The sequence below is a fragment of the Nerophis ophidion genome, linkage group LG04, assembly GCF_033978795.1.
Source record: "Nerophis ophidion isolate RoL-2023_Sa linkage group LG04, RoL_Noph_v1.0, whole genome shotgun sequence".
In the NCBI taxonomy this organism is placed as follows: Eukaryota; Metazoa; Chordata; class Actinopteri; order Syngnathiformes; family Syngnathidae; genus Nerophis; species Nerophis ophidion.
In genome coordinates, this window is record NC_084614.1 from 35,712,015 (window position 1) to 35,737,139 (window position 25,125).

At 41.1% G+C, this 25,125-nt stretch overlaps 1 protein-coding gene across 5 annotated transcripts in view; it reads right to left on the minus strand.

Moving 5' to 3' along the window:
• Positions 1–25,125, minus strand: part of zswim7 (zinc finger, SWIM-type containing 7) — a 71,793-nt gene that overhangs the window by 45,112 nt on the left and 1,556 nt on the right. For all 5 annotated transcript variants that reach the window (XM_061897948.1, XM_061897947.1, XM_061897946.1 and 2 more), the window contains exons 2-3: positions 9,375–9,396; positions 7,496–7,598 (exon numbers count right to left, since the gene is read on the minus strand). In XM_061897948.1, coding sequence (XP_061753932.1) covers positions 7,496–7,598; positions 9,375–9,396 — 125 coding nt within the window. The remainder of the gene's footprint in view (positions 1–7,495; positions 7,599–9,374; positions 9,397–25,125) is intronic.

Genomic DNA, 25,125 nt, shown 5'->3' on the forward strand with positions numbered 1-25,125 from the left:
GACTGCTCTGTTCCACATTAAAGCTTCACAACAAACAAAGAAACACCGGCTGTGTTTGTGTTGCTACAGCCGGCCGAAATACACCGCTTTCCACCAAATGCATTCTTCTTTGTAGTATCCATTATTAATTGAACAAATTGCAAAAGATTCAGCAACACAGATGTCCAGAATAGTGTGTAATTATGTAATTAAATCGGACGACTTTTAGCCTTTAGTGGTGCTGGGATGAAATGTCTCCTACAACCAATAACGTCACAAGCACGCGTCAACATAAGCGTCATCATTCCGCGACGTTTTCAACAGGACACTTCGCGGGAAATTTAAAATTGCAATTTAGTAAACTAAACCGGCCGTATTTGCATGTGCTGCAATATTAAGATTTCATCATTGATATATAAACTATCAGACTACGTGGTCGGTAGTAGTGGGTTTAAGTAGGCCTTTAAAGTTGTTTATATCACAACCCTCAGTGTAACCTGTATGGCAGTTGAACAAGTATGCTTTGCAGTCACTTCCATGTGAGTAAAGAAACCACATTTAACATGTGACTGGACTGACAAGCCGTTAGTTCAGGTTGTAGGGGGCGCTAAAGAAAGTGTCATCATAACATGTCTTTCTTATTGATAGCTGGGTGAAAATCAGCGGATACTTGAGAGAATATTTGCCCTCTAATCCGGAAAAATTGCGTTGGCAAGTCTGCTGCTGTCAGGCGTCACTCATATAAACATATAATTTTCATATTAAGGTGTGACCCCTGCCTTATAAATAACACAAAGCAGAAAAAAAAACTCTGTATGCAGTATCATTTTATATTAAATTTCAAAAGTGTTTTGTGGCTCCCATTGTTTTCTTCATTTTGTGAAACGGGTCAAAATGGCTCTTTGAGTGGTAAAGGTTGCTGACCCCTGGTCTAGCACCAATAAATGACTTATGAACTCTACTTAAAATCCAGCTCTCCTCAGACAGGGTCACTCCTAACTCCTCATCCAAAAGTGAACTAATTAAATTTAGAGACTCGGGGTGTAAAAGAAAAATGTGGTTATAAATATGTGTAATTGATTGTTTTAAAGTTGTAAGCGGTGTCAGAAACACGTCTACAACTGTGCCAGTCGGTAAATCTGGGAACTTGAGGAAAGTATTACGAACTAAACTGTGGATCTGTAGATATCTCTAAAAGCGTTGATTAGACACTGAAAATGTATCACACAGTTGCTGGAAGGAGGCAAAAGTGTTTTCTATGTATAAATCTTTAACGATGTTGATCCTCAGACTTGACCATCTTAAAAAGGCACTATCCACAAGAGAGGGAGAGAAAGCATGGTTAGCAGTGATGGGTGCAAGACTAGAAATAGTTTGTAAACCAAAATATCACTAAAACTGAGCCTAAATTCTGAATGAGGTTTTTACGATCTAATTTTTTGTAAAAGCGAAAGTTGAAAAGTGGATGGGAGAGTGAACGGGAGCTCTTAGAGATTGACTGATTGATTGATTGAAAAAACTTTTATTAGTATATTGCACAGTACAGTACATAATCCATACAACTGACCACTAAATGCTAACTCCCGGTTAAGTTTTTCAACTTGTTTAAGGCGGCGTCCACGTTAATCAATTCATGGTAAAGATACTTGTTTAGTTTAGTTAACCACCATATACAGGAGTATCGGAAGAGGGTCAAATGCTTCATATTACAGCCGGTATTTAAGAATCCTAATATTGGTGGCCAAGTAATAAAATCTAAAGTTTGGTAGTGCTAATAATCCCTTTGACGCTTTAGGTCTCTGCAAATATTGTTTATGCAACCTGTGTGTCTTTTTATTCCAAATAAAGTCTAAAATCTGACTATTTTATTTACAAAAAAACTGAGAGAGAAAAAGTGGTATACATTGAAACAAAGAGGAAAATCGCGAAAGTACATTCACTTTTAGAAGAGTTGTCACAAGCCATTGTAGATAAATTAAGTAACGGCCCGCGATCAAAACCTCCCTGAATTATGGAGAACAGTGGAACAAAGTTGGCTTTATAAAGCTCTGCAAGCGTATGTATTTCGATCAGTAAATCAACGTTATTACAACTACGGCAAGCCGCAAGGAAAAAATATTTTTTATTATGAATAAAATAAATATAGAATAGACAAAGAGGAGATATCAGTGCTAGAAATGTCATGTGCGGCGTGAGAATGGGTTGAATTGCATGACGCACAACGTGTGAGGCTTGGCAGCTCTGATATGTTTGTGGAGACACATAATTAGCTGCTAGCTGCTTGGTAGCCGGAAGACTAAAAAAATAACTATTGTCAGCCAGAGGGGATCAGTGTTTATGATCAGCATTAAAAGGCAATAATCAGTAATGGCGATTACATACTTATTTACAAAAATCACCCGATACTGATCAGTGGTTGATCGATCAGCACATCCTTACTAAGGATGAAATAAAAACAATTACTTAGAAAAGAACAATCAATTTCAAGTTCACCATTCGTGTTCTGCAAGTGCACTAGCATAGCTCCTGATAATACACTATATTGATGATAATACACTATACAGCAGTGGTCCCCAACCTTTTTGTAGCTGCGGACCGGTCAAGGCATGATAATTTGTCCCGCGGCCCGGCGGGGTGGAGGGGGGTTCTTTGTCATGAAAATGGGAGGTTTTTTGGGGTTGGTGAACTAATTGTAAGTGTATCTTGTGTTTTTTATGTTGATTTATAAAAAAAATAAAAAAAATGTATAAAAAATTGTTCTGCGGCCCGCTACCAATCGAGCCGAGGCCTGGTACCGGTCCGCGGCCCGGTGGTTGGGGACCACTGCTATACAGTACATACATTAGTATGTTTATAACACGTTCAAACGATTAGTTAAGGACGGCGTGGCGCGGTTGGAAGAGTGGCCGTTTCAGCAACCTGAGGGTTCCTGGTTCGATCCCCACCTTCTACCAACCTCGTCATGTCCGTTGTGTCCTTGAGCAAGACACTTCACCCTTGCTCCTGATTGGTCTTGGTTAGGGCCTTGCGAGGCAGCTCCAGCCATCAGTGTGTGAATGGATAATTGTGGAAATAATGTCAAAGCGCTTTGAGTAGCTTGAAGGTAGAAAAGCGCTATACAAGTATTACCTATTTACCATTTAAGGTCCTGCAATGTTGTTGGCTTTAGAAACTGAAGAAGGAATCCAAATTGTGAAAGCACAGGTAGACAGTAAAACGACAAAAAAACTTTTTCTCACCGGAAGATGTGAGTGTCAGTGGTCAAACAGTCCTGAGATGGCGAGGAAACATGAAATGGCCCAAAAAAACGTTATTAAACGGTTCCAAAAAAAAAAGCATATTTCTTTATTTAGCTGCATTGTATTTTACAGTTCGCCCCATTTAGTGTGTTATTTTAGGAGGCTGAAGGCATTCCAGGAACTCTGGGTTACAATGACCTCAACTCAACCACATTTTTTTAATTATCATCTTTACTAATGCATTGTTTTCTCTTCTGAGCACTGTATGTCTGTGTCTAGGTTATAGATGTTTATCACAGTGTCCTAATATCAATATTAATCCAAAATGATGAAAAACTGTTGGGTAATAATGCAGTTGTTTGTCTGTTTGCTTTCAAATAGTAACATTAGGGACCTCTTCAAAACACACAACACACATTTTTAGACTTTATCATTTCTGTGCTTTATCTGCTGGAACAATATCTGCACATATTTTTCTCATTACTAACTGTGACAATATTTGCACATGCTAGACTGCATTTCATGACATCCTTAGTACAATGTTCTTCCCTTTTATAATTTATGCTATTCATAGCTCATTCGCAAATAATGTCTAATGCTGACTGCAAGCTGTTTCTCTTTGCATATGATTTCACACAATCAATATGACTGGGAACACAATAAATGCTATTTTAAGCATGTAGCGTACTTAGATAAAAAAATAATGAACCCTTGTGTAGTATGGATTATTGTAAGCAACAAAGAAATACAAGCATATAACTTAAGTAAAGAGAGTGAAGTGTATTTGAAAGGGAATAGGAATCAGAAGTAATATTCTAGATCAGGGGTAGGGAACCCATGGCTCTAGAGCCAGATGTGGTTCTTTTGATGACTGCATCTGGCTCTCAGATATATTTTAGCTGACATTGCTTAACACGATAAGTCAGTGTTTTTCAACCTTTTCTAAACCAAGGCACATTTTTTTCATTGAAAAATTTCTGAGGCACACCACCAGCAAAAAACATTAAGAAATGAAACTCAGTAGCTGATATTGAAAATAAAAAGTTGTTCTCGCAATAGCTCTTGTCTCAATGTAAGTGTAGAGTTACGACCTGTCTCATCACGCCATAACTTATTTTGGGTTTTTTGGTGTTTTCCTGTGTGTCTTGCGCTCCTTTTTTGGTGTCTTTTCCTCTTTTGTTAGTATTTTCCTGGAGCAGTTTTATGTCTTCCTTGAATGCAATTCCCCGCACCTGCTTTGTTTCCGCAATCAAGACTATTTAAGTTGTGCGGACGCACTCCTTTATAGTGGGGACGTTGTGGATTGTCGTGCCATGTACGGATGTACATTGTGAACTGCGTCTGTTCCACACGCTGCAAGTCTTTGCTGTCGTCCAGCATTCAGTTTTTGTTTAGTTCGCAGCCAGTTTAGTTTTAGTTTTGTTTTGCTTCAATGCCTTTTCTTAGTGGCACTTAGCAGCTCTGTTTATTTTTGGTTTAGGTGTTGGATACCTTTTTACCTACACGCTGCCTGCTGCATGGTTTGTCACTGATCACGACAAACCATGTTTCCGACATCTACAAAGCAATTAGCTACCTGCTGCCACTTACTGATATGGAAGAGTGTTACACGGCTACTCTGCCGAGCTCTAGACAGCACAGACACTCAACAATGGCACATTTGCGGATTCTAATTACTGGTTTTCAAAAAATATTTTTAACCCAATTAGTTGAAATTACATAATTTCCCACGGCACACCAGACTATATCTCACGACACACTACTGTGCCGCGGCACAGTGGTTGAAAAACACAGCGATAAGTAATGAATAATTCCGCTGGTAATCACAGTGTTAAAAATAACGTTCAAAATATAAAACATTCTCATGCATTTTAATCCATCCATCCGTTTTCTACCGCTCCTGTTCAAGAAGTCGCATTAATGGTAAGAACTATTTGATTCATTATTGGTTAGCTTCAGAATAACAATGTTGTTAAAAAGAATATACTTATTATATTCTTAAAATGTTGGTCTTACTTAGAAATGCACACATTTAGTTGTATTCAGTGTTAAAATATATTATATGGCTCTCACGGAAATACATTTTATAATATTTGGCTTTCATGGCTCTCTCAGCCAAAAAAGGTTCCCGACCCCTGTTCTAGATGATACATAAACACATTAAAGTAGTTGGGAGGGGTGCCGAATAAAATTGTGATTCTTATTTATTATAGTTAATGATATAGTAATGACTATGAATCAAAACAACATTTTAAAAGATGGATTATCAAAATATATATTCAAGGCAGCACTGCGCTCTTGCTGCGGCACTGCATGTAGTACATACGCCTGCAGCTGCTCAAACTGATGCATACAGTGACCGCAGCCCATAAACACGCATGCACATTGCAATTTATCGAGGCTGGAAAAGTTATCAAGTTATTTTGCATTTAATGTTCAACTAACATGGCTACTGTGCAGCAAACAAAAGTGCAACCTATCTGAGTACGAAAGGGATCTAGATCTTACCAATAAAATCAGATACGAACAAAAAATGCAAAATAATCTATCCCTATACTTTATTAAAAAAAGATTTGCTACCAGACAAACTATCTAGTGCTCCGGATATCATTTTACACGACAAAACAGATTAAACCTGGAAAACTATGGAGGCCTACACATTATTTGTGTGTGGCTGTGTCATGGAAATTGGTATTAAGACCAAATGCAGCTGAGATATGCTCCAGTACCCCCCCCCCCGCAATCCCAAAAGGGACAAGCGGTAGTAAATGGATAGATGGACTCCCCCCGATAAATCATGCATTGTTTTTGCTCTGTTAAGGTTGCATTTTATGATTTAACTTCGGGCCTACAGCCCTGTTGGTTTCTTTGCTTTTGTTGTACGCGCCGTTTACGAGTATGCTTGGATTTCCCGTTTTTATCAAAATATTACTGTAGATGTCAACATATTGTAAGCGCTAAAAGCTTCATATATAATTGCTGCCTTTGGAAAAACCTTAACTCTTCAAGGTTTTTACCTACAGTTGCTTTCTTTTATTTAGACTCACCAAGTTAGTGCTTTACGAAACACTCATACAAAGAATATCAAGTTAATACGTCGATAGAAAATACTAATTGTTAAAAGTACATCAAACAAACCTTTAACAAAGTGATCACTGCAAACTTTTGCATTCTTTCGACTCTGCCTTATTTAACGAGAGTGTGTGCTCTTTTTCTCATCTTCTATCATATAACGTATTAATCGGAGTATAAGTCACTTATAATTGAAAGGCAATTTAAAATAAATAAAGAATAGTGAACAACAGGCTGAATAAGTGTACGTTATATGACGCATAAATAACCAACTGAGAAGGTGCCTGGTATGTTAACATACAATATTATGGTAAGAGTCATTCAAATAACTATAACATATAGAAAATGCTATAAGTTTACCAAACAATCTGTTATCCTAATCGCTAAATCCGATGAAATCTTATACGTCTAGTCTCTTACGTGAATGAGCTAAAGAATATTATTTGATATTTTACGGTAATGTGTCAATAACTTCACACATAAGTCGCTCTTGAGTATAAGTTGCACCCCCGGCCAAACTATGAAAAAAACTGCGACTTTTAGTCCGAAAAATACTGTCATCTTGCACTCTTTCACCCTTCTTGATTACTTCTCAAGGATCTCTGGAGAAACGTTTATTCTTTTCGTGATTTGAGTGTGAATGTTGTCTGTCTATCTGTGTTGGCCCTGCGATGAGGTGGCGACTTGTCCAGGGTGTACCCCGCCTTCCGCCCGATTGTAGCTGAGATAGGCGCCAGCGCCTCACGCGACTCCAAAAGAGAATAAGGGGTAGAAAATGGATGGATGGATGGATTTGAACAATTTGCAACAGCCTAAAGCAACACAAACATAGGGCATTTTTCTTTGATTAAAGCAAAATGCCGGCCAGACACTACAACAACAGACGCTTATTGGGCCATCACTTCGAGCCTTGCATAGTTTTAATGAGCCGGAAGTGACGTCAAGTGAATACAATTTATTGACTTATCAAATATCGGCACAGAGCTACATCATCGCTGATTATACAAACTACAGTATGATTCCATCATATTGATAAAGCCTAGAAACGCCCCCACCGCCAAAAGTATATTGGCAATCTGTGGGAAACACTCAACCCTCATTTATATGCCAAATAATATATTGTGATACATACAGTAAGTAGATTTTAGTCCATAACACCCATTTCTATCTCTCATTAGAAAGACGTGAGGAGATGCAAGACACACCTGGAAGGCTTTACGTCCACTTGGCGATGACAAACATGTGACTGAGTGCTGGTCCACCAGATCCAAAGCTTGTACAGCACATTGCCCAAAAACAAACGTTAGCCTGAAATACATTACAAACAATATGAGAGATATAAGAAACATATATTTCTATCCATCCATCCATTGACTTACGGTATATGTGACAGGGAGCAGGTGAACTAATACTATGGAGGTTAATGTATGTCTTTATTACCAAAGCTTTCTTTGACACTGAATTTATGTAACTGATTTTTTTGTGTGTGAATTTTGTGAATTACATTTTATTTAAATCAACTTATACTGACAATTTCATTAAAAGAAATGTGTTAGAAAAATGCGTGTTTGAAAATTCAGTGTACTGTATACAATTTTTTTTTTATTCAGTCTATAAAGATGCAGTGCTGAAAATTTTAGTGCTGAAAAATTCAATGTTGCAAAATGTGCTGCTTTGAAAAGCAGCACCCACTTCAGTAAGTTAAGACTGAACCAATAGAACTTGTCTCAGAACCAGTCAATGAGGTCTCAAGTTTGAAGTCACGTGACACGGGTCTTACATAGAGGCGGGTTATTGAGCACTACACGCCACAGACCATGTAATCTTTTATATGTGCTTAGATCCCTTTTTATTTGTTGAAAAAAATATCAGTTCACAAATTTCAAATGCAAAAAAATCAGTTAGATATATTATGTGGCCCTGCGATGAGTTGGCGACTTGTCCAAGGTGTACACTGCCTTCCGCCCAATTGTAGCTGAGATAGGCACCAGCGCCCCCCGCAACCTCAAAGGGAATAAGCGGTAGTAAATGGATGGATGGATGGATGGATAAATGATGTGTAGTCAGTGTTTTTTCTATTTAAAAGTATGAATATTAAAATAAAATGCAGTACTAGAGATGCATATGGAATATGTGGAAGACATAAGGAACATCATTTGTCCTCTCTTGTACTGTAACTTCTTCCAGCTGTGTATTTACAAGGCATCATATACAATGCAATTATCTATCAAATTAAATTTGACAGATCATTTTGTATCAAAACATTCAATTGGTTTATGTGAATAAACTAAAAAATGGGTAAATTAATTAATTAATATTGCCAAAATCCCTCCCACTTCCAAAGACATGCACCTGGGGATAGGTTGATTGGCAACACTAAATTGGCCCTAGTGTGTGAATGTGAGTGTGAATGTTGTCTGTCTATCTGTGTTGGCCCTGCGATGAGGTGGGGACTTGTCCAGGGTGTACCCCGCCTTCCGCCCGATTGTAGCTGAGATAGGCACCAGCGCCCCACGCGACCCCAAAAGGGAATAAGCGGTAGGAAATGGATGGATGGAAATCCACAAACATGTACACTTAAACACGATTTCAAAACACAAAAGAGACCCAAACAAGTATCACTATTACAGTGGCTTTAAAAAGGTATTTGTATCTGTTATACTGTGGCTTAGTATTCATTAAGGCAATATATTTTTCCCAAGCACAGATGGAAAGGGGAAATTACCCGAAAAAGTGTGTCATTTAGCATGATGACAAAGACAGGATGTGGCTGCTAACTCACACAAACACCCATACTGAAAAGTGTTTCAGTAAAGAAATAAGCAGCAAGACTTTGCATCTCAGTGATTTGTCAACTTGGTTAAACTGGTACTGTAACCTTTTTCACTTGTCTTCCTTATTGATGGATTTTCATTGTAGACATACCAGAAGTAAGTACATCTTTTTGAGCAGACCACACTCCATCACAACAAAAGCTGTATATTATTCAATGTAATATAAATAAAACATTAGCATACAAAAATTGTAAAAATACTGTACGGACAAAAGGAGGGAAGACAGCACATTGATGAGATTATTACTTACGCAATAAGTAAGTCATCAGGAACTGCAAAAAAGAAAAGTACAAAAACAATGAAAAACTGCATTAATAATGCGTAATTTCTATTGTAACAGTTGAACTTGAAAAGTGACAATGAACTTATTGATAGACAATATATTAGTACTTTAAGAGAAATAAAAACAGGTAGATGGCTTGAAATAAAAATGATGATGTATGCAGCATGATACACGCCACATGTTCCTATTTTTCTTTTAAATTTACCTGAGCATTTGGGTGGTTTTAAAAATAAAACAGAGTGCAATGACATTTTGCTATTTAAAATAAGTGTACAGCAATCATTACTACATTAACACTTGATGTCACAACATTGGTAAACAATGACAGTTACATGTATTCGACCACTGCTATAATTTACATATACAGTACTGCAGTGTTTCTCTATTAGAGTGTCTTTGTATTTTCATTATTTGTATCTACACTGTAGTATTTGTGTTAGAACGATACATAAGTCTGCAGCTAGATGGCATTTGTACTCAGCTGCAGTGCTCAATCTAATCAACAGGCACCCTGTTCTACTCGGTAAGAGTAGAAAGTACACACAGGAACACATGTATACAGAGCTTACGGAGTCGGAGAGATGAAGACGTTTGTGACAGGAATGAAAAGAAAAATGAACACTAGTCAGCAGCGAGGAAAACAAGTGATAACCAGAATAAAAATATATGGAAGTGCTACAAAGTAGGGCTGGGTGATTCCTTCAGGTGAGTTCCTGAAGGAACTCACCTGAAGGAATCAATAAAGTACTATCTAAACGATATCAATATATATCGCAACAAGTAATCCATCCATCCATCCATTTTCTACCGCTTATTCCCTTTCGGGGTCAACAAGTAATCAATATAAATAAAAAATGTGTTTGATAAAATGGTCAACATAAAACTATATATAAATACACACACACACTTATATATACAAACATAAATAAATACATACATACATGTGTAAATATATATATGTAAATACATATATACATACATACATACATATATACATCCGTCCATCCATCCATCCATCTATTTCCTACCGCTTGTCCCCTTCTGGGCCGCAGGGGATTGCTGGAGCCCATCCCAGCTGCACTCGGGCGGAAGGTGGCGTACACCCTGGACAAATCGCCACCTCATCGCAGGTATATATATATTACATACGTATATAGATATGTACACATATATACATACATACAAACCCCGTTTCCATATGAGTTGGGAAAGTGTGTTAGATGTAAATATAAACGAAATACTATGATTTGCAAATAATTTTCAACCCACATTCAGTTGAATACGCTACAAAGACAACATATTTGATGTTCAAACTGATAAGCATTTTTTTTTTTGCAAATAATCATTAACTTTAGAATTTGATGCCAGCAACACGTGACAAAGATGTTGGGAAAGGTGGCCATAAATACTGATAAAGTTGAGAAATGCTAATCAAACACTTTTTTGGAACATCCCACGGGTGTGCAGGCTAATTGGGAACAGGTGGGTGCCATGATTGGGTATAAAAGCAGCTTCCATGAAATGCTAAGAAATTCACAAACAAGGATGGGGCGAGGGTCACCAATTTGTAAGCAAATTGTCGAACAGTTTTAGAACATTTCTCAACGAGCTATTGCAAGGAATTTAGGGATTTTACCATCTACGGTCCGTAAAATCATCAAAAGGTTCAGAGAATCTGGAGAAATCACTGCACGTAAGCGATGCTATTACGGACCTTTGATTCCTCAGGCGGTACTGCATCAAAAACCGATAGTGTGTAAAGGATATCACCACATGGGCTCAGGAACACTTCATAAAACCACTGTCAGTAACTACAGTTGGTCGCTACATCTGTAAGTGCGAGTTAAAACTCTGCTATGCAATGCAAAACACATTTTTTCAATAACACCAAGGAACGCCGCTGGCTTCGCTGGGCCCAAGCTCATCTAAGATGGACTGATGCAAAGTGGAAAAGTGTTCTGTGGTCTGACGAGTCCACATTTCAAATTATATTTGGAAACTGTAGACGTGGTGTCCTCCGGAACAAAGAGGAAAATAACCATCCAGATTGTTACAGGCGCAAAGTACAAAAGCCAGTGTCTGTGATGGCATGGGGATGTATTTGTGCCCAAGGCATGGGTAACTTACACATCTGTGAAGGCACCATTAAAGCTGAAAGTTCCATACAGGTTTTGGAGCAACATATGTTGTCATCCAAGCAACGTTATCATGGACGCCCCTGCTTATTTCAGCAAGGCAATGCCAAGCCACATTTTACAAGAGCATGGCTTCGTAGTAAAAGAGTACGGGTACTTTCCTGGCCCGCCTGCAGTCCAGACCTGTCTCCCATCGAATATGAAGAGTAAAATACGACAGCGGAGACCCCGGACTGTTGAACGACTAAAGCTCTACATAAAACAAGAATGAGAAAGAATTCCTCTTTCAAAGTTTCAATAATTAGTTTCCTCAATTCCCAAATGTTGATTGAGTGTTGTTAAAAGAAAAGGTGATGTATTACAGGGGTGAACATGCCCTTTCCCAACTACTTATGCACGTGTTGCAGCTATGAAATTCTAAGTTAATTATTATTTGGAAAAAAAAATAAAGATAATGAGTTTGAACATCAAATATCTTGACTTTGTAGTGCATTCAACTGAATATGGGTTGAAAAGGATTTGCAAATTATTGTATTCCTTTATATTTACTTTTTACACAATTTACCAACTCATATGGAAACGGGGTTTGTATATGTACATATACACACACACATATATATATACATATACATATATATATATATATATATATATATATATATATATATATATATATATATATAATATATATATATATATATACACACACACATATATATATACATATATATATATATTGGGCCGTTTTGGACTGATAGACGCGGGCGTGCTAAACATGCTAACTAGCATGGGGATTCATCGGCGGCTACATCCAGCGGCCTGTGAAGCAGGGGAGTCTAGTAGCAGCGGGGGCCGTCTACGGAGCAGACGCCAGCGGTGTGATCGGAAACGCGGATGTCGAGCGGGGCTAAAAACAAAGCAGAAGGCTAATCCCCACAGTACACCACTTCCCTCCACCCTGAAGACGGATTTAGATGGAAAATGCGAGACTACTGGTCTGGGTAAGGAGTCTGTTAAATTAGAACAAGTTTTTTCTACTTTGAGTGTTTCAGAGTTGGACATGTGTTTTACTGAGGTGGCTAACTATGATGCGTGCAGTTTATCAAAGCAACAAACAAACAATCGGAAAATCCCCGTTACTGAGGAGGCTAACTATGATGCGTGCAGTTTATCAAAGCAACAAACAAACAATCGGAACATCCCCGTTACTGAGGTGGCTAACCATGATGCGTGCAGTTTATCAAAGCAACAATCAAACAATCGGAACATTCCCGTCGTATCAATTCCTAGATATGGTCGTAATTATACTGAATGCACTGGGCATAATAAACACAACATTATTAATATTGCTACTACGGATAATTTGATCAAAAATTCCCTAAAACAGCCCACTACCTATAATGTAGGTTTTTTAAACATAAGATCATTGTCTCCCAAAACGTTGTTAGTTAATGATATTATCAGAGACAACAATCTTAACGTCATCGGTCTCAGCGAAACCTGGCTTAAACCAAACGACTTTTTTGCGCTAAATGAGGCATGTCCTCCTAACTTTACACATGCGCATATTGCCCGTCCGCTTAAAAGGGGTGGGGGGGTCGCACTAATATACAACGAAAACTTTAACCTTAGTCCTAACATAAATAATAAATATAAATCGTTTGAGGTGCTTACTATGAGGTCTGTCACACCGCTGCCTCTACACCTGGCTGTTATCTACCGCCCCCCAGGGCCCTGTTCGGACTTCATCAATGAATTCTCAGAGTTCGTTGCTGATCTAGTGACACACGCCGATAATATAATCATAATGGGGGACTTTAATATCCACATGAATACCCCATCGGACCCACCGTGCGTAGCGCTCCAGAGTATAATTGATAGCTGTGGTCTCACACAAATAATAAATGAACCCACGCATCGCAACGGTAATACGATAGACCTAGTGCTTGTCAAGGGGATCACCGCTTCCAAAGTTACGATACTCCCGTATACTAAAGTATTGTCCGATCATTACCTTATAAAATTCGAGGTTCAGACGCATGTTCGTCAAACTAATAATAATAATAACTGCTATAGCAGCCGCAACATTAATACGGCCACAACGACAACTCTTGCTGACCTACTGCCCTCGGTAATGGCACCATTCCCAAAGTATGTGGGCTCTATTGATAACCTCACTAACAATTTTAACGACGCCCTGCGCGAAACCATTGATAACATAGCACCGCTAAAGTTAAAAAAGGCTCCAAAAAAGCGCACCCCGTGGTTTACAGAAGAAACTAGAGCTCAGAAATTATTATGCAGAAAGTTGGAACGCAAATGGCGCACGACTAAACTTGAGGTGCACCATCAAGCATTTAGTGATGGTTTAATAACTTATAAACGCATGCTTACCTTAGCTAAAGCTAATTATTACTCAAATCTCATCCACCGTAATAAAAACGATCCTAAATTTTTGTTTAGTACGGTAGCATCGCTAACCCAACAAGGGACTCCTTCCAGTAGCTCCACCCACTCAGCTGATGACTTTATGCAATTCTTTAGTAAGAAAATTGAAGTCATTAGAAAGGAGATTAAAGACAATGCGTCCCAGCTACAACGGGGTTCTATTAACACTGACACGATTGTATATACGGCGGATACTGCCCTCCAAAATAGTTTCTCTCGTTTTGAGGAAATAACATTAGAGGAATTGTTACAACGTGTAAATGGAATAAAACAAACAACATGTTTACTTGACCCTCTTCCTGGGAAACTGATCAAGGAGCTCTTTGTATTATTAGGTCCATCAGTGCTAAATATTATAAACTTATCACTTTCCTCGGGCACTGTTCCCCTAGCATTCAAAAAAGCGGTTATTCATCCTCTCCTTAAAAGACCTAACCTCGATCCTGACCTCATGGTAAACTACCGACCGGTGTCTCACCTTCCCTTCATTTCAAAAATCCTCGAAAAAATTGTTGCGGAGCAGTTAAATGAACACTTAGCGTCTAACAATCTATGTGAAACCTTTCAATCCGGTTTCAGGGCAAATCACTCGACGGAGACAGCCCTCGCAAAAATGACTAATGATCTATTGCTAACGATGGATTCTGATGCGTCATCTATGTTGCTGCTCCTCGATCTTAGCGCTGCTTTCGATACCGTCGATCATAATATTTTATTAGAACGTATCAAAACACGAATCGGTATGTCAGACTTAGCCCTGTCTTGGTTTAACTCTTATCTTACTGATAGGATGCAGTGTGTCTCCCATAACAATGTGACCTCGGACTACGTTAAGGTAACGTGTGGAGTTCCCCAGGGTTCGGTCCTTGGCCCTGCACTCTTCAGCATCTACATGCTGCCGCTAGGTGACATCATACGCAAATACGGTGTTAGCTTTCGCTGTTATGCTGATGACACCCAACTCTACATGCCCCTAAAGCTGACCAACACGCCGGATTGTAGTCAGCTGGAGGCGTGTCTTAATGAAATTAAACAATGGATGTCCGCTAACTTTTTGCAACTCAACGCCAAAAAAACGGAAATGCTGATTATCGGTCCTGCTAGACACCGAACTCTATTTAATAATACAACTCTAACATTTGACAACCAAACAATTAAACAAGGCGACACGGTAAAGAATCTGGGTATTATCTTCGACCCAACTCTCTCCTTTGAGGCACACATTAAAAGCGTTACTAAAACGGCCTTCTTTCATCTCCGTAATATCGCTAAAATTCGCTCCATTCTGTCCACTAAAGACGCTGAGATCATTATCCATGCGTTTGTTACGTCTCGCCTCGACTACTGTAACGTATTATTTTCGGGTCTCCCCATGTCTAGCATTAAAAGATTACAGTTGGTACAAAATGCGGCTGCTAGACTTTTGACAAGAACAAGAAAGTTTGATCACATTACGCCTGTACTGGCTCACCTGCACTGGCTTCCTGTGCACTTAAGATGTGACTTTAAGGTTTTACTACTTACGTATAAAATACTACACGGTCTAGCTCCATCCTATCTTGCCGATTGTATTGTACCATATGTCCCGGCAAGAAATCTGCGTTCAAAGGACTCCGGCTTATTAGTGATTCCCAAAGCCCAAAAAAAGTCTGCGGGCTATAGAGCGTTTTCCGTTCGGGCTCCAGTACTCTGGAATGCCCTCCCGGTAACAGTTCGAGATGCCACCTCAGTAGAAGCATTTAAGTCTCACCTTAAAACTCATTTGTATGCTGTAGCCTTTAAATAGACTCCCTTTTTAGACCAGTTGATCTGCTGTTTCTTTTCTTTTTCTTCTATGTCCCACTCTCCCTTGTGGAGGGGGTCCGGTCCGATCCGGTGGCCATGTACTGCTTGCCTGTGTATCGGCTGGGGACATCTCTGCGCTGCTGATCCGCCTCCGCTTGGGATGGTTTCCTGGTGGCTCCGCTGTGAACGGGACTCTCTCTGCTGAGTTGGACCCGCTTTGGACTGGACTCTTGCGACTGTGTTGGATCCATTGTGGATTGAACTTTCACAGTATCATGTTAGACCCGCTCGACATCCATTGCTTTCCTCCTCTCTAAGGTTCTCATAGTCATTATTGTCACCGACGTCCCACTGGGTGTGAGTTTTCCTTGCCCTTATGTGGGCCTACCGAGGATGTCGTGGTGGTTTGTGCAGCCCTTTGAGACACTAGTGATTTAGGGCTATATAAGTAAACATTGATTGATTGATTGATTGATATATATATATATATATATATATATGTATATATACAGTATATACATACACACACATATATACATGTATACACACTAGGGGTGTAACGGTACACAAAAATTTCGGTTCGGTACGTACCTCGGTTTAGAGGTCATGATTCGGTTCATTTTCGGTACAGTAAGAAAACTACAAAATATACATTTTTTGGATTATTTATATACCAAATTTGTAAACAATGACATAACATACATATACACACAGGGTCCATTGCCAGGGCTAATGTGGTCAACATGTCTAACATAAAAACTAAATAAGATAAGGCTCAGAATGGTTTCTTAACAAAACCTTTCTGCATAAAAAGTGCTTTTTTTGATTGATTGATTGATTGATTGATTGATTATTTTATTAGCCTGGCTAACTTGGCAGTAAGAGCATATATAAGTTAATTGTTCTTCCACCATATAAGTGGGTCAAAATCTAGTTTTTAATGCAATATTGACTTAAATCTGCTGCTATAAAAACATTTGTTATTGCTTTAGCCCTGCCTAACTCGCCGAGGAGAGGCTGCTTGAATGTGGTGGTGACGCTTCATACGGGTTAGCATGTGTTATGAGAGTAGCGTATGTGTGTGGCACTTTAATATGTGACAGCATGTGACGTCAGTGAGTGTGTGGGCGACTGAAGTGAGGGAGCTTAGCAAGAGTGCGCGATTGGGTGGTCTTTTGTTGGATTGGCTGTGTGCAAGACCTCAATAAAGCCACGATTTGCAACTAATCGCCGGACTCTTTATTTACCCTTGATTCCGGAGCTGCAGAGACCCACTGCCAGGTAGAGTTAAGGGTGTTGCCCCCAGAATACATCAGCCCTGGATGAGTGTCTCCCCTACGCTGTTCTACTACAGTATGGGAGCCGAAATCAGGAAAGGTGCAACACACGTTTGACGTGTTGTCAGAAGCAGCTGCTGAACAATATAGGCAAACCTCCGTCCTCCATTGTTGTATGGCGCAGCAGCCAAAGTGTTCCCAAACAGGATATCTTATAGAGGCAGGAGGGTCTTCCAGCTCTGGCTTTTACATATCGTCCTAGCCCGGTCGCTGCTAGCATGTGTACTCGTTCGGTACACCTCCGAATCAAACCGAAACCCCCGTACCAAAACAGTTCAATACAAATACACGTACCGTTACACCCCTAATACACACACATATATATACATATATACACACATATATATACATATCTACACACACACAAATATACATATATATATATATATATATACACAGAAACATATATAGAGCATAAATATATACACATATATACATATATACACATATTTATATATATACACACATATATATACATATATTTACACACACATGTATACTGTACATATATATATACATATATTTACACACATATATATACATACAGTATATACACACATATATACATATACATGTATATATACATACATATATATTATGAGTGTGGGAAAAAATCGATTCGAATCTGAATCGAATTGTTTACGTTGTGCGATTCAGAATCGATTTTCATTTTTTAAAAATCGATTTTTTTTTTAATTTAAAAAAATAATAATTTTATATATATATTTTTTTTTAATCAATCCAACCAACCACTACACAGCAATACCATAACAATGCAATTCAATTCCAAAACCAAACCTGACCCAGCAACACTCAGAACTGCAATAAACAGAGCAATTGAGAGGAGACAAACACGACACAGAACAAACCAAAAGTAATGAAACAAAAATGAATATTATCAACAACAGTATCAATATTAACTATAATTTCAGCATAACAGTGATTAAAAATCCCTCACTGACATTATCATTAGACATTTATAAAAATGATTAAAAAAAAGAACAATAGTGTCACAGTGGCTTACACTTGCATCGCATCTCATAAGCTTGACAACACACTGTGTCCAATGTTTTCACAAAGATAAAATAAGTCATGTTTTTGGTTCGTTTAATAGTTAAAACCAATTTACATTATTGCACTCAGTTGATAAAACATTGTCTTCTACAATTATAAAAGATTTTTTTTTTTTTTTTAATCTACTACTCTGCTAACATGTCAGCAGACAGGTGTAGATCCTGCTGAAATCCTATGTATTGAATGAATACAGAATCGTTTTGAATCGGAAAAATATTGTTTTTGAATCGAGGATCGAATCGAAAAAAATCGATATATTATCGAATCGTGACCCCAAAAATCGATATTGAATCAAATCGTTGGACACCCAAAGATTCACAGCCCTAATATATATATACAGTACATATACATACATATATACAGATATATATACATATATATATATATTTACACACATATATACACATAAATATATATATATATATATATATATATATATATATATATATATATATATATATATATATATATATCTCCATCCATCCATCCATCTTCTTCCGTTTATCCGAGGTCGGGTCGCGGGGGCAGCAGCCTAAGCAAGGAAGCCCAGACTTCCCTCTCCCCAGCCACTTTGTCTAGCTCTTCCCGAGGGATCCCGAGGCGTTCCCAGGCCAGCCGGGAGACATAGTCTTCCCAACGTGTCCTGGGTCTTCCCCGTGGCCTCCTACCGGTTGGACGTGCCCTAAACACCTCCCTAAGGAGGCGTTCGGGTGGCATCCCGACCAGATGCCCGAGCCACCTCATCTGGCTCCTCTCGATGTGGAGGACCAGAGGCTTTACTTTGAGCTCCTCTCGGACGGCAGAGCTTCTAACCCTATCTCTAAGGGAGAGCCCCGCCACCCGGTGGCAGAAAGTCATTTTGGCTGCTTGTACCCGTGATGTTATCCATAGGTGAGGATAGGAACGTAGATTGACTGGTAAATTGAGAGCTTTGCCTTCCGGCTCAGCTCCTTCTTCACCACAACGGATCGGTACAACGTCCGCATTACTGAAGACGCCGCACCGATCCGCCTGTCGATCTCACGATCCACTCTTCCCCCACTCGTGAACAAGACTCCTAGGTACTTGAACTCCTCCACTTGGGGCAGGGTCTCCTCCCCAACCCGGAGATGGCACTCCACCCTTTTCCGGGCGAGAACCATGGACTCGGACTTGGAGGTGCTGATTCTCATTCCGGTCGCTTCACATTCGGCTGCAGACCGATCCAGTGAGAACTGAAAATCCCGGCCAGATAAAGCCATCAGGACCACATCATCTGCAAAATTCAGAGACCTAATCCCGCGGCCACCAAACCGGAACTCCTCAACGCTTTGACTGCGCCTAGAAATTCTGTCCATAAAAGTGATAAACAGAATCGGTGACAAAAGGACAGCCTTGGCGGAGTCCAACTCTCACGTGAAACGTGTCCGACTTACTGCCAGCAATGCGGACCAAGCTCTGACACTGATCGTGCAGGGAGCGAACCGCCACAATCAGACAGTCCGATACCCCATACTCTCTGAGCACTCTCCACAGGACTTCCCGAGGGACACGGTCGAATGCCTTCTCCAAGTCCACAAAGCACATGTAGACTGGTTGGGCAAACACCCGTGGACCCTCAAGAACCCTGCCGAGAGTATAGAGCTGGTCCACAGTTCCACGACCAGGACAAAAACCACACAGTTTCTCCTGAATCCGAGGTTTGACTATCCGGCGCAGCCTCCTCTCCAGTACATCTGAATAAACCTTACCGGGAAGGCTGAGGAGTGTGATCCCACGATAGTTGGAACACACCCTCAGGTCCCCCTTCTTAAAAAGAGGGACCACCACCCCGGTCTGCCAATCCAGAGGTACCGCCCCCGATGTCCACACGATGCTGAAGACTCTTGTCAACCAAGACAGCACCACAGCATCCAGAGCCTTAAGGAACTCCGGGCGGAATCTCATCTACCTCAGGGCTTTGCCGCCGAGGAGCTTTTTAACTACCTCAGCAACCTCAGCCCCAGAAATAGGAGAGCCCACCACAGATTCCCCAGGCACCGCTTCCCCATAGGAAGACGTGTTGGTGGGATTAAGGAGGTCTTCGAAGTATTCCCTCCACCGATCCACAACATCCGCAGTCCAAGTCAGCAGAACACTATCCGCACAATACACGGTGTTGACAGTGCACTGTTTCCCCTTCCTGAGGCGTCATATGGTGGTCCAGAATCGCTTCGAAGCCGTCCGGAAGTCGTTTTCCATGGCTTCCCCGAACTCTTCCCATGTCCGAGTTTTTGCCTCGGCGACCACTAAAGCTGCACACCACTTGGCCCGTCGGTACCCGTCCACTGCCTCCGGAGTCCTATGAGCCAAAAGAACCCGATAGGACTCCTTCTTCAGCTTGACGGCATCTCTCACTGCTGGTGTCCACCAACGGGTTCTGGGATTATCGCCATGACAGGTACCAACAACCTTGCGGCCACAGATCCAATCAGCCGCCTCGACAATAGAGGTGCAGAACATGGTCTATTTGGACTCAATGTCCTGCACCTCCTATGTATGTAAAATATATATATATATATATATATATATATTTTTTTTTTTTAACATATACATATATATATATATATAAGGGGTGTAAAGGTACACAAAAATTTCGGTTCGGTACGTACCTCGGTTCAGAGGTCACGGTTCGGTTCATTTTCGGTACAGTAAGAAAACAACAAAATATACATTTTTGGATTATTTATTTAACAAATTTGCTAAATCTTCCATCAAAAACATTTTTCTTAGTGGAATATTTGATGTGAAGAAGTCGGAAAGTCCGAAGAGGCAACGTGGGTCCCCCCTCCAATGGGCACCACCCATATCAGGGGCCATAGAGGTCGGGTGCAATGTGAGCTGGGCGGCAGCCGAAGGCAGGGCACTTGGCGGTCCGATCCTCGGCTACATAAGGTAGCTCTTGGGACGTGTAACATCATCTCGCTGGGGGGGGAAGAAGCCTGAAGTAGTGCGAGAAGTGGAGAAGTTCCGGCTAGATATAGTCGGACTCACTTCATTGCACAGCAAGGGCTCTGGAACCAGTTCTTTTGGTGTTGCCAGCAGAAAGAGGGGTTGGGCTGGTAAGGCAATTCTTGTTGCCCTCTGGCTCAAAGCCTGCACGTTGGAGTTCAACCCAGTGGACGAGAGGGTAGATTCCCTCCACCTTCCGGTGGGGGGACGGGTCCTGACTGTTGTATGCGCTTACGCACCAAACAGCAGCTCAGAGTACCCACCGTTTTTGGATTCACTCGAGGGAGTACTGGAGAGTGCTCCTCCGGGTGATTCCCTCGTTCTACTGGGAGACTTCAACGCTCACATTGGCAAAGACAGTGAAACCTGGAGAAGCATGATTGGGAAGAATGGCCACTCGGATCTGAACCCGAGTGGTGTTTTGTTATTGGACTTGTGTGCTTGTCACAGATTGTCCATAACAAACACTATGTTCAAACATAAGGGTGTCCATATGTGCACTTGGCACCAGGACACCTTAGGCTGCAGTTCCTTGATCGACTTTGTAGTTGTGTCATCGGATTTGTGGCCTCATGTTTTGGACACTCGAGTGAAGAGAGGGGTGGAGCTTTCTACCGATCACCACCTCGTGGTGAGTAGGCTGCGATGGTGGGGGAGGATGCTGGACAGACCCAGAAGGCCTAAACGCATTGTGAGGGTCTGCTGGAAACGCCTAGCAGAGTCTCCTGTCAGAGAGTTTCAATTCCCGCCTCCGAAAGAACTTTGTACATGTCACGAGAGAGGCGTTGGACATTGAGTCCGAGTGGACGATGTTCCATACCTCTATTGTCGAGGCGGCCGATTGGAGCTGTGGCCGCAAGGTGGTTGGTGCCTGTCGAGGCAGTAATCCTAGAACCAGCTGGTGGACACCAGCAGTGAGGGATGCCGTCAAGCTGAAAAAAAGAGTCCTATCGGGTTCTTTCGGCTCATAGTACTCCGGAGGCAGCAGACAGGTACCGACAGGCCTAGCAGTGTGCGGCTTCAGCGGACGCGGCGGAAAAAACTCGGACATGGGAGGAGTTCGGGGGAGCTATGTAAAACGATGTAAAAACGGCTTCAAAGCGATTCTGGTCCACCACCCGCCGGCTTAGGAAGGGTAAGCAGTGCAATGTCACAGTGTATGGTGGAGATGGTGTTCTGCTGACCTTGACTGGGGATGTTGTGGATCGGTGGGGGAATACTTTGAAGACCTCCTCAATCCTACCAACACATCTTCTTATAAGGAAGCAGTGTCTGGGGAATCTGTGGTGGGCTCTCCTATTTCTGGAGCTGAGGTTGCCGAGGTGGTTAAAAAGCTCCTTGGTGGCAAGGGTGGATGAGATACGCCCGGAGTTCCGTATGGCTCTGGATGCTGTGGGACTGTCTAGGTTGACAAGACTCTGCAACATCGCATGGACATCGGGGGCCGGACCTCTGGATTGGCAAACCAGGGTGGTGGTTCCTCTCTTTCAGAAGGGGAACCGGAGGGTGTATTCCAACTATAGTGGGATCACACTCCTCAGCCTTCCGGTTAGGTCTATTCAGGTGTACTGGAGAGGAGGCTACGCCGGATAGTCAAACCTCAGATTCAGTAGGAACAGTTTGGTTTTCATCCTGGTCGTGGAACTGTGGCCCTGCTCTATACTCTCAGCAGAGTCCTTGAGGGTGCATGGGAGTTTGCCCAACCAGTCTCCATGTGTTTTGTGGACTTGGAGAAGGTATTTGACCGTGTACCCCGGGAAGTCCTGTGTGGAGTGCTCAGAGAGAATGGGGTAACGGACTGTCTGATTGTGGCATTCCGCTCACCGTATGATCAGTGTCAGAACTTGGTCCGCATTGCCAATAGTAAGTCGGACCCGTTTCCAGTGAGGTTTGGACTCCGCCAAAGCTGCCCTTTGTCACCGATTCTGTTCATAACTTTTATTGACACAATTTCTAGGCGCAGTCAGGGCGTTGAGGGTATTTGGTTTGGTGGCTGCAGGATTAGGTCTCTACTTTTTGCTGATGATGTGGTCCTAATGGCTCTATCCGGCCAAGATTTTCACCTCTCACTGGATCAGTTCGCAGCCGAGTGTGAAGCGACTGGGATGAAAATCAGCACCTTCAAATCCGAGTCCACGGTTCTGGTCCGGAAAAGGGTTGAGTGCCATCTCCGGGTAGGAGAGGAAATCTTGCCCCAAGTGGTGGAGTTCAAGTACCTCAGAGTCTTGTTCACGAGTCAGGGAAGAGTGGATCGTGAGATTGACAGGTGAATCTGTGCGGCATCTTCAGTATTGTGGACGCTGTATCGATCCGTTGTGGTGAAGAAGGAGCTGAGCCGGAAGGCAAAGCTCTCAATTTACCGTTCGATCTACGTTTCCATCCTGACCTATGGTCATGAGCTTTGGGTTTTGACCGAAACGACAAGATCATGTGTACAAGCGGCCAAAATGAGTTTCCTCTGCCGGGTGGCAGGGCTCTCCCTTATAGACAGAGTGAGAAGCTATGTCATCCGGGGGGAGCTTAAAGTCAAGCCACTGCTCCTCCACATCGAGAGGAGCCAGATGAGGTGGCTCGGGCATCTGGTCGGGATGCCAACCGACTGCCTCCCTAGAGAGGTGTTTAGGGCACGTCCAACCGGTAGGAGGCCACGGGGAAGACCCAGGACACGTTGGGAAGACTATGTCTCCCGGCTGGCCTGGGAACGCCTCAGGATCTCCCGGGAGGATCTGGACAAAGTGACTGGGGAGAAGGAAGTCTGGGCTTCCCTGCTTAGGCTGCTGCCCCCGCGACCTGACCTTGGATAAGCTCAACACACATTACATATGAACTCAATGAACTCAACTCATCTTAATGTGTATTCCACTTCTTAGATGAAGAGAGCAGTTATGATTTTGGTTTACAGAGTAAACGACTAAAAAACTAAAGTATTGGGCATTGTTTTCTCTAAACACATTCATTTGTCTAAATATGGCCAAGGACATGCATTATTGTGAGTTTCCTGCACGTCATTTTCACCACAGAAGGAAAAATCAGAAACTGCGCGGAGAATCCCTCTGACATTTTCAAGTATGTTTTTTTTTTTTGCGTCAGCTTGAACCGTTGCTCTTTCTCTGGCTCCCTTGCCATCATGTGACATGAGTGAATCTCTGTTATGATTTTGCTTCCTTGGTTTGACCTGCCTTATATTGCCTCTGATTGGCCAGTCCGTAATGTTTCCCCGTAACCTTTGCCAATTGTGCCTCATCATACAAACCCCTACCATTCATGGATTTTCTCTGTATGTACGGATGTTCTCATTCATTCAGATCATTGTATTTGGCCTAGATTCACAGTCCATTTTCTCTCTTTGTGGCTTGTACCTTTGATGTAGGCTACCTCGCTACATGGGTCTAAACATAGCTAAGCTACAGGAACAGCTACTTAAAGTAGCTAAGACCGCCAAGCTGCTGGAAAATGTAGTTTTAATCGGTTAGCTCCAAGTAAGCTTGTTACTGCCCATCACTGTATATACATATATAGACACACCTATATATATATATATATATATACATATATATATAAATATATATACATATATATATATATATATATATATATATATATATATATATATATATATATATATATATATATATATACATATACATATACACACACATATACATATATACACACACATACATATTTACACACATATATGTATACCTATATATATATAAACATATACACTCATGTATACATATATATATACACATATCTATGCATATATAGACATGTACATAAATTACACACACACACACATATATATATATATATATACATATACACACATACATATATTAGGGCTGTCAAACGATTAAAATATTCAACTGTGATTAATCGCAGTTTGTCCATCGTTAACTAAAAATGTACCGCAATCAATCACAACTGAATATAATTTTTCATCATTCGTAAATGTACCCTAGAAAG